This window comes from Echinococcus granulosus (genome assembly GCF_000524195.1).
Source record: "Echinococcus granulosus chromosome Unknown EG_S00032, whole genome shotgun sequence".
Classification (NCBI taxonomy): Eukaryota; Metazoa; Platyhelminthes; class Cestoda; order Cyclophyllidea; family Taeniidae; genus Echinococcus; species Echinococcus granulosus.
In genome coordinates this window covers 388,206-399,134 of record NW_020170412.1, presented here as the reverse complement: position 1 = coordinate 399,134, position 10,929 = coordinate 388,206, and the positions used below count along the sequence as shown (strand labels likewise).

The window sequence follows — 10,929 nt, the reverse complement described above, 5'->3', positions numbered from 1 at the left end:
CTCCATTCTAGCATGTATTTGCAAATTGTACGTCAGCTTTTACAAGAAGCTTAATCTACTGTCACACCTCTCTACTCACGTACTCCTTCTATCACTTGTCATCTTGGCTAAAGGCGGGTAGAGTGGCCTGTGGTGCGTGCGCTAGCAGTTAGTACAACTAAAAGACCGCACTTATTATGCCTTGCTTTCTGCGGCACCAACAATTTAGCCTGTCTAATTGCAGAAGTGTGAAACTGGAAGTCCCGATTAACTTGAAAGTCCCTTTTACTACAGTCGATGTCAACACACTGGTCTCGTAAATGCTCTTCTACCAGACACAACTCTCCAGGCCAGTGGTGATGGGCCGCCTTTAAACTTTAAACTGGCAAGTGGAAAATGCCACAAAGAGGAAAGTTCAATTTACTCCAACCACAGCTGGTTTGCGTTTAAGAGCAAGTAATGGATAATACTCTTCAAGGTCGACAGTGTGAACGGTTAGCCTTCCCAGAAAGGGTGTACAGACAAACGCCAGGGGAGGGGAAGAGGCAATTTGAGGTGAAAGACAGAGGAGTACCACTGGTGGTAGGAGTTTACCCCATGCTCCAAGTTCACTGGCACCATTAAAACAGCCTAAAAAGAATTATTGCAAAATTAAACAGTGCATAGAGTTTGAGTAGATTTTCAGCTGTCATAAGCTGTCAATGACACAGATCCCACAATCCTGTAGTAAGTTGACAACGTGAACGACCTAACCACCAAAGAATACACCTCATTCATAAGAAATCGGACACAACCGCAGCCAATCGGAGTGGAAGTTACTTCCACCATGACAGCAAAACGAATCACGGCTTAATTACAAAGTAGATTTCGACAACAGCTAGGGCGAAGGAAAGCCTAAAGGATTGTTTTCAAGCCGTTTGAAAAAAAAACACAGAGAGATAGAATCTTGTAATCGTGCCAACGAATTGCAGCTATGGCAGTTATAGTCAAAGATGATTAAAAATGGCTGCTAGCAGTGTTGCTGGACGTCAAGATGCCATTAAATCTCTCACGCATAAATCACGGGGCTGACCGAGGATGCCGTGCATACCCCGTTTGTCAGTTATCGCGGTGGGAAATAGAAAAAAATCAGTATTTGCATCACTCCATCACTCTAAACCCAGAGATTTTATGCATAAAAATGCGTTTGGCTGCTGTCATTTGAGGTATCCTCAGCCGTAACAACAACCTCTCTGCCAGTGGCAACTTCGATCACGAATAAAATTGGTTTGGGCAGGAGTTAACAGCACGGGAATCGAAAATGACTACAAAGTTTATAAAGTATTAGTTTTTCTATTGTTTATCTGCAACAGGTTTATGCAGTTTTTTACTCAAAATACACTTAAATCATTATAGCGCCTAAAGAAGGCATTTGGGTAGCAAGACAGGAAATTTGGATGCCTAATGATTGGTTGAAATTTCCAGCTACAATATTTGTGTGGGGTTAGGATGTAGTAGTAGTTTAAGGCCTGGAATTCTGCAATGACAATGTAAATATTCGCTCCTTTATGTAGGGAAGTGGGATTAAAGCTGCTGTCAAAGGTGAAATCGCTAGGGAAACATCCAGGCGTTGATTGGTGGAAGCATGCCTTACAGTTGACCAATCGCCTTCGGGCAGGTGTGAAACGGCAGCGCACCATTGGCTAGCAACAACAACCTGCTGCACTAAGGCTTGAATCATGCCTCTAACCCAGGCCAACACGTACGGTCACACATTGGTTGCTTCATTATTCTCACCAAGAGAGAGAGAGAGAGAGAGAGCGAAAGAGCTAGAGGGCGAGAGAAAAGTAAAACTTTATAATCATCCATTTGAGGTTGACCCCATTTCCCCACTCGGACTGTACGCTGGGCTGTACACAACTAGGGTAAGTATGTATTCTACTGCTGAAGCATTTTTAATGGTGTCATGAGACAATACAAAGCTAAGCACGTAAACATTTGTAATAAATAATATTTGGCGTGACTAAAAACAACCGTAGTTTCATGTCATATTTACGCCTTAAAGCATGAGGGCGTGGTACACTGCTATTACAAGCTTTTAGTTCCCTTACATAACAAATTACTTTGAGGGTATCACGGAGCCGCAGCTAGTACAAAGTATGATCTTTTTAGGAGGTAGGATTGTAAACAAAGTTGGGCCTTTTGCATGCAGATTTGATAAAGGTTAATCTCCCAACCACCTGTGTATTGTCTGGCCCCTACTAAAAACACCCGAAATAGGACTTCAAAGAAAACCAGCATTAGCATTTTTTGGCCACATTTTGGTTTTTCGACTTCGGATCCCAAGTGAACTTCATCATTTACAGGGGTAGATTTTGCCCCTAGTCCTTTCAAAAAGTCAGTTGTACCCATCTTGAATAATGGTGCGCATGCCTGCCAAACTGCGACCGTTCCAAAAATGTACCAATCTTATCCAAACAAGAGGTTCAAAGGCTAAGTACCAGTTCAAATAGAATTGAACGACTGAATTATATCGCTGCAAGATTTATCTGAAAAGACCGGTTGAGGGCTTTACTTCTCTAGGAGGATCGTAGTAGACATCTCTTCTAGGGCGCCTTTTTCACAGCTGGAATAGGGGATAATAACGTAATGCATTCGCTTATGGTGTTTTTGCCGCCAACCTCTACTAATGCTACACATTTTCAAACCACGGCGGTATATTTGGTTACTTGACCGGTCTGCTGAAGTGAAAGGTCAGAATCCTCCAACCACAGTAGGTGGAGGCGCTGAACCTGCCTTTCAGATGGTTAAATACATGGCAACACACTGCTAGCGTGAAATTCTCGGTTGAACGACAAACATGAATATTAAAATATCCGCATTCGTTGGAGAAAATACAAATAAAATCCTACTTTTCCCATGACAACAATTTCACACTATTTACTGTAACCAAATAGGGATCCACCCTATTTCTGGCACTTTTCTTTGACTGAGTGCCCATCGTACCACGAATCTGCTTTATAAATGCTCGGAGCCGGTAGTTGGAGGAAACAATGCCCCTGAAGATGAGGGGCTTTAGCGTACCATTCTCCTTCTTCACGAGTACCCAATAGACAAAATCAGGTTTCCTCTCGGGAGAAATAAGACACATTTTTGCTATTAAAAAACAGTAGGTTAGAGACCGATAAAACATTGTTTTAATGAGGTGAAAGAAGCTGAACTGTCACACCCTTTCCTCCACATGTGCTTTTTTCTGCCGAAGGGGAAAATAGAGGAAAATGGAATAGTGGCAGAGGGAGAGGCGGGGGGGGGGTTGGGAGGAGGTTTGAGAGGTGGAATGGATAGGTCGCCAGCAGCATTGATGCTTCACAGACCGTTTGGTCGCAGAGAAGGGCATGTACGCGCATGTATGTGTATGACGTCCTGTTGCAACCTTGCCAAACATCCTATCGATTTCCACAAACTGCACAGCTCCTTGACAATAGAGTCACCTGATTGGACGCTGCCTTTTGGCATGATTACCTACCTACCTATCACCCTAGCATAATATCTGTGCTAGCAAAATATGAAAAGTGTATGTATATATATAGATCCCCTGTTTCCAGGCCGACTCACCACTTTATTGTTGACAATGCAGAATTATGGCCCTCATTTTTGCGGGAGCGATATCACGTGGGATATTTTTGAAATTTGCCTTCGGTGTGCTATAAAATGAAGTCTTATGCCGGAGCACGGGGCTTCTGCTTACTTATGTGTACTCCCTTTTACGATTCGAGCTCGAAAACATCAGAAAGTCATAGAACCGTAAATCTTTCACTCACCGAAATCTGCCGATTTCGAAACCTTAAAATTATCTCGGAGACACCAAACCGACTTGGAAAAGATGGAAACATAGAGCCTAAGACATGGGGATTCGAATTCAAGTGCTAATTTGGTCCAACTTCTTAAGCATCACCCCATGGCCAAGGGAGGCTAGTTGGGAGAGAGGATTTGTTCGACGGGTTTCTTATCAATAGAAGGGCAAATCAGCTCCGCTTGCAAACTCTTTAGGGATAAAAATCACAGCTTCCAGATATTCAATTTTATATTTTTTCTAAAAAGTGTAAAGCGTTAACTAGGGAAAGCAGCACATTGTTTGTATAAAAATGCAAGCAGTGGTGTGGTAAAGCGGCTGTACATCGCATTTTGCATCCGAATCTCGCAAAGCAAGGCATCATAAGGCAGATGTTGCTTGGCTTTCTAACGCAAGTGCATGATTGTAAAAATGTGCTGCCTTATCTGATGATTAAAGGGTGGCAGGAGAAATGTCCTAAAGCCGCTTTTTGACCAGTGGTTGGAATTGCAACAGTTGGCGCGGAGCCTCCGTGCTCAAAATGCGGGGAGACGGGTGGAGGGGGAAAAGCGGGGACGGAGGAGGTTTTTGCGGCAAGTTGGACAAGCCTAGTAATCACCAAGTGAACAGGCTTACAGTATATGCTTGGAAATCGTCTAGCTATCCAAGAAGCCTCATTATACCTGACGTTTTGACCTGACGCTGGCCTCATTTAGTCAGAAGAAAACTGTAGATAAACGGGGTATTTGACCTTACTTCCCCCTGCCCGAAATATATCCCTTAATGCGTTATATTCTCCCTCTATCCCTCCCTTCCTCCCTAAGTCGTTTCCGGACTGCCGCATAAGCCTGCGGTTGTAGGCAAGCCATTTCACCGCATTTAAATAGACTCCAGCCAAAAATCGGAAGCAGGTCGTTAAAAACTGTAACATGTAAAATTTCAACTTTGATTTGATTTTTTTCAAAGAAGTTTGACCATGAGAAGTGAATCGTGGATAGTTTCATACTAAAAATCTCGTGATTTATTAATCATACATTTCTCTGTTTACATCTTTCTCTGGTACTGTATTCTTGTGCAGTCAAGATTCCATTCTGGAGATGGGGTTAAGTATTTGCAGCTCCAAGATGGGTTGCAGCTACTTCTGATCCTCTCCAGCTTTCAGTTGCCGTTGAAAATGTACTTCTAGCTAAATCTCGTCGATACTATCAAAACCACTTCTGTATGCATCAGCCGACTGGGAAAAAAGGTAGCAAAGGGAGAGATGGAGGGAAAATCACGCAAATGTGAGCTAATTAGTAAAAAAGCAAAAAATCCAACCCTTAATTGTTTACTCTCCAAGGAAATAGTTTCCAATTCAAATAAAAGTTGGCTTGGGGCGATGTCTGAGAGCAATTCCGTTTTTCTTAATTATAAAAATGGAAAAATAATAAAGGACAATTTATTGTCACCCTATTTGGAGTTCTTCATGCTTAGTTTTATGCGTCGGATATGAGATTTGTAGTCGTCCTAATGTAATCATTTAACCATTGCATCATTTTAATGCTCAGAAGCTCTCCCAGTTGAAATATTTTCCTTTAAAAGCTTCATGACAAATGTAGACTTTTAGTCATACCGACAGCGGAATGAAAGAGGCGGAAGCACTAAAATCTGTTGCCCGACAATTTAATAGCTTGGTTTTGCAATCCCTGACAGGAGGGTGCCAACTAAACCCAATCTTGGAGTTAAAGCAATGGGCAACGCTCTGAGTCCGCATAGGACGTTACCGAAGGAGGACCTCAATTTCCTCATGAACAACACCAACTTCACCAAAAAGCAGATCAAGGAGTGGTATCAGGGATTCATTGTAAGTCCGTCCGCATAACTCTTTTAAAGCATGGTTGTTCATGTCCTAGCTGCGTTTACAACCACTGCACCCCAGATCTCTCAGTGATGGGGCTAAATAACACAATGAACTCCTTGTCCCCCTGGTTAGCTCGTTTGCTACAATTTTGGCGTATGGAAAATTCCGATGTTTTCATCCATGCCTGTCGTTATAAGATGTGATCTCCATCAACTTATGCCATGTCGGTAGAGTTTGAAGCATTAAAACAGGTTTTGAAAGCTCTCTTTGTCCAAGAATAATAACAATTTTCTGTTTTTGAGCAGTAGAATTTAAAACCAATCCGTCATTTGCGAGCTGTGGTGGTTAATTTTCTTTTAGAAACCGCAGTTGGTGTGTTTATGACATCACGGGAGGAAAAATTGCTTCACGTCAGAAGCAAGATAAAGCAGTCAATTTTGGCTACTTAGTGGGTAGAATCCCACATCTACTAGATAAATCCACTTATAAGGTGAAAACCTACCTAGCGGAGGTCACTTTAGTCCTTTTGAGCGTTTTAGGGAGTCCGCTGGAAATCCCACGGTTTAAAAAGTTAACGCGGCTTTAGATTCCCATAAAATCAAATAAGGGAAATAACTTTTGTATAGACATGGGATACCAAGGTACCTGGAGGAAAATACCACCTAATAAACTAAAAAATCCCATGTTTAACAAACACATGGTCATTAGATGGGAAACTATAGAGCTCCAGGACTTCCCCGATGGCGAAAGTAAACATGATACACGGGCGGAATATGTACTGTCGACGTACAGTATGACTTGAGGCTACTGGCATGGCCTAGAGACCAGACTGACCGGCTGCGGTACAGTGGCGGAGGTCCTGAGTGACCTGTTACCAAATCCGAAAATTAAACGAAAATTTAGTTTTTCCTCCAGAATACGCAGTGGACATATTTTGCGTTACGACTTCGCTGTGCTTAGAGGACGTAAATCTTCGCAACTGGAATCTAGTTTAAATTAAATCGAGGAGGAAGTAGTAAAAGTTTGTTTTAAAACAGTAGTTTTCGTCTGTCAGTTTATTTATACTAGGAAAATACTGACAGAACGACTGGAAAAGTGGTACGTGGGAAGGCGCTTTCTTCGCCTAAAGCACGATTCTTCTGATTATCGGACGCTTTTCATCCGCCTGACAGTCTGACGGGTCTGACATCATCGCAAACTACTTTCACCATTTTCAGATGCCATTTAATTAGACTTTTTCCTGCTTGGGTTCAGACAAGGGACCAAAAGGCAACACGGTTGACACAACAAAGTGGAAGTGCAAAAACACGGTGACTATTTCGATGTCGGACAGGTCAGTGCGGGGACATAACTTCATATTGCCCAAGTGGAAGAAGAGAAGGAAGTGGAAGACGAATTAACGGACGATCTGGTAACCGAATTAAAACTGACGCATTGACAAGTAGTCTCAGATTTGAAGGCGCAGTGAAAATGCCGTTTGGGTGAAGGCTAAGGTGCGATTTGTTGGACAAATGACTCATTTTCCAGGAACTTTGGAATCCAGACACTTAACGGGTTCTAAAGTTAGGAAGATTTACATAGCAAAAGCAGCAACTTTTTGAATATCTAGTCCCCGACTATGTTTGGAAGGAAGGAAAGCTTATTTGATCTTGAGGGGCCGTAAAAATTCATATTCTTGATTCCAATATCTTGATGCTTATAAATAGCCTAGCCAGAAACATTCCAAATCTAAACTGCTCCGCCTCACTGGGCACAATATTTCACCTGTTTTTCCAATTGTTTTAAAGGAATTAAGATATGTTTCAACAGCGGCAAATTCTAAAAAAGATTTCATATTTTCCGGCTTGAGGGCGGCATGCCTGCGGTTTCGCATCCACGACGGAGTGGCGTTGCAATCGCGATGTTACTGAGGGAGTTCACTTTAAAGCTGAAAGTTTGTGGCGTGGGATCAGGCTTTAATTACGATCTCGTTTCGGGGTCAAGTATCTAATAAAAGCAAAATATGATATATTATTTATTTCGTAATACATTCAGCCTCATGTCCTTGTTTCCTCCTTTGACGCAGTTAACTTGATTTTCCTTCCCTTTAAAGGATACTTTAGAGTTAAGTCGAGGCCACTATCATCATTTAGTTGGGCATTTTAGGATGGGATCGTCTAGCAGGAGCTTCGCGTTTCGCATCTCATGGGTTTACCATAACCACTGCCTTCGGAAGTGGGGAGAATGAATTTTACTATTTATTTGTCTAATCGTCGTGCTCACGCCAGAAAACACTGAGCTTTCTCAGCCGTAGTGGTCCTACCTCGCAGTCATTTCATAGGATCAACAGCTTGCTTTTTTTTACACCGACCACGTCGCTGTCTTAACCCCTTTCACACGTACACACACACACCTTCTATCCAACTCCCTCTCTCGGTTTATATATACGCATTTACGTGAGGAAAAAATGACCTTAAGTTATTGCTGCTATGTCAACGCAATCGACCGGGCACACAGGTGGTAGGGGATAAGAAAGACTGAAGTCGACTGGAGAAACCCTATTAGGGGGTGATACTAAATCCCGCCCTGCCTACAGCTTGTATGCGGTCAGACTGGCATGAATGGGAAGGCTACGGCCTAGACCCCGATGCACTGAAAATTTTTTGCGGCATTTGGGCGAAATATGACTGGGAGGAACCCTAGCTCGTAGAAAACACGTCCATTCATCATTCAGGGTTAGACCACCTTCAAGTCCTTAGCTTTATCACTTTCGTCGTAATATCCTTCACTAGAAGAGAGGCATCAAAAAAATATGTCCCTTTGGCAACATTTTCCTTATATGCATGGTTTATTACGGTTAAGTGTAGATCCCGTTTCCAAGTACCCATTGTGATGGACAGTTTCATAAGATGGGTAGAGAAAGTGAAATCCTCGAGACCGTCACCACACTATTAGTTGGCGGAAAGTTGGGGGCAAATTAAACCCAAATGATTGCTAGGCGCTAAGCCTTTCACGTGATGTCTCAATGCGGCAGTGTTGGCATTTTTGGAAATACGGGTGCCCTTCCCCCAACTGCTGCCCATCTGATTGCTGAACTGTCAAGATTGCTTTTAAAATGTCGTCAGTGCGCTTAGTAAACCACACCAACACAATGCCAATATTTCGGGTGGCGTTACCTTAGAGTACACCGTTTTGCGCTTATCACTTCCAATTAATAGGGAATCGCTTTCACCACCTCGATGAAGGAAATCATACACCAACGCTTTTCTGCCTGTCAAAGTGCTGGAGTGCCGTTTTGAGTAGTCGAAGTGTTCAAACTTGCAGACTGCCTGATTAATATTTAAATGCTCAAAACACATCGACAATTTCTTATTCAAAATATTCTTAAAGTTTACGTTTCATTAAAGTAATTGGAAGCGCCTTTCAGCTTAAGACAAACCAAGCCTCTAGCATTGTCTGTATTCTACCGGTGGAAGCAGGATTGGTGAAATTACTTTGGCCAGACTTAATTCTGTTTTAAAAGCATCCCAAGATTCTCTTTTTTAGTTCCTCCTTCCACTTTTAAAAAATTCCTAATTAAATGTTACTTCAAAGAACGCAGAAACGTCCTTCTTCTGTGCCAACACGAAGTGAAGACAATCATGCGTCAGGCATGGCCATTCATCCAACTCCGGATCAAAACAGCCCGCGTTTATGTTACATAACATCAAAATAGGCAACATTTTTGACTAAAATGGAGGAAATAAGGCGTCTTTAAGTAGGTTAAAATACTGAAGGACGTGAATTTGGCAAAGAACTTATTCTGGACTGACTTGCTCTCTCTAAAGATGGATTCTTGTGCGCCTTTTTTTGCAGCGAGACTGTCCTTCGGGTCAGTTGAGTAAGAAAAAATTTATTGAAGTCTACTCCAGCTTCTTCCCCACCGGTGATGCCGACCAATTCTGCACTCATGTTTTCCGCACCTTCGACAAGGACAACTCGGGCAAAATCGACTTCAATGAATTCCTCCTGGCTATCAACATCACCTCCGGTGGACAACCGAAGGAAAAGTTGGAATGGGCCTTCCAGATGTATGACATCGATGGCAATGGCACCATCGAGAAGAAGGAAATGACTGAAATCATTAAGGTTTGATTACTTTATTAAGTCGTTTGAAAATGGTCTACTTAAGTTGTAGAGTAGTAGGAGTGACTGAGACTCCTTTCTGCTGTAGGCCATTTACAGTATGCTGGGAGCAAATGAGGCAACGGTAGATCTAACTCCCGAGGCACGAACAGAGGAGATATTTGAGAAGATGGACTCCAATCACGATGGGGTGTTGACACGGAAGGAGTTCATGGATGGCTGTATGGCAGATCAACAACTCTACTCCATGCTTCTGGCAGACGAGTCCAATTCGAACAGTTAACTAGGCACATTGTGACATCGACTGACAATCTATTCAACCCATCCGTCTTATGTTTTGATACGCACTGATATTTTATGTATGCCTCGAGGTCAGAAATTGACACAACTACAGTCACACACACACACACACACCTAAAATACACTACAACCCATACACTATGCAGACTAGTTATTATTAATGGCCTAGACGGGAACTGACGAGGTGTGTAAAGATTATTCTGACATGCAGCCACTTCTCTCTCTCGCCCTCCCTGTGTGTTATCCCCAAACCTTCTTTTTTTTCGTGGAAATTCCCAGAGTCACCAAATCTTAATCCCGACCAAACCGTATTTCCCTTTCGTCGGTGTTGTTGTTGTTGCTCTACGCCTAATCCAACTTCTCCTACTCCACCCCATTCTCATTATGATTCGGACTTGGATTCCCCCCCTCCTTGCATGTGTATGTAATCTGCGCTGACTTGAAATGTGTGTGTATTGCTTACAGAGGACGCTAGACGTGGAATATACTGCCGTATGATTGAGACGGTTGTTGTTCTGCTATCAAAGAAGGGGTAGAGAGATACTTAGACATCCAAAAAATAGAAACTTGGTCTCTCGAAACCATTTGTAATCGTATAATTTGTGGGAAAAACCACTCACTTGCCACTCGCACAGTGAGAGACTCGTGGCTAAGGCTGAACTTCCGGCAAATGGAATGTGTAAGTGTAAAGTACTTTGTGGTTAATTAGAAGGGTATAAAACAACCAACCGCTTGGCTCACACGCCAGCCAATGCAAGGCTTTAGAGTGCTAAGTTGTCTATTTTCCAGTGGGAATATTTATTTGGGTGGGTTGGAAGTGGCTATCTGAAACGTTATCGCGACTAAGCAGAGGTAGTGCCACGACTAAGCTAGATTGTCACCACCGAGGCGGCAT

General features: G+C 42.7%; 1 protein-coding gene across 1 annotated transcript; it reads left to right on the top strand. All coding sequences in view use genetic code 11, as the record gives it.

Annotated features, from left to right (window-relative positions):
* Window positions 1-5,519: 5,519 nt before the first annotated feature.
* EGR_04848 (Neuronal calcium sensor 2) lies at window positions 5,520-10,017 on the top strand (the record flags this gene model as incomplete). Its single annotated transcript, XM_024494097.1, has 3 exons — window positions 5,520-5,633; window positions 9,465-9,737; window positions 9,823-10,017. 3 exons carry the CDS (start codon window positions 5,520-5,522, stop codon window positions 10,015-10,017), a joined length of 582 nt encoding a protein of 193 aa, XP_024351486.1.
* Between the last annotated feature and the right edge of the window lie 912 nt (window positions 10,018-10,929).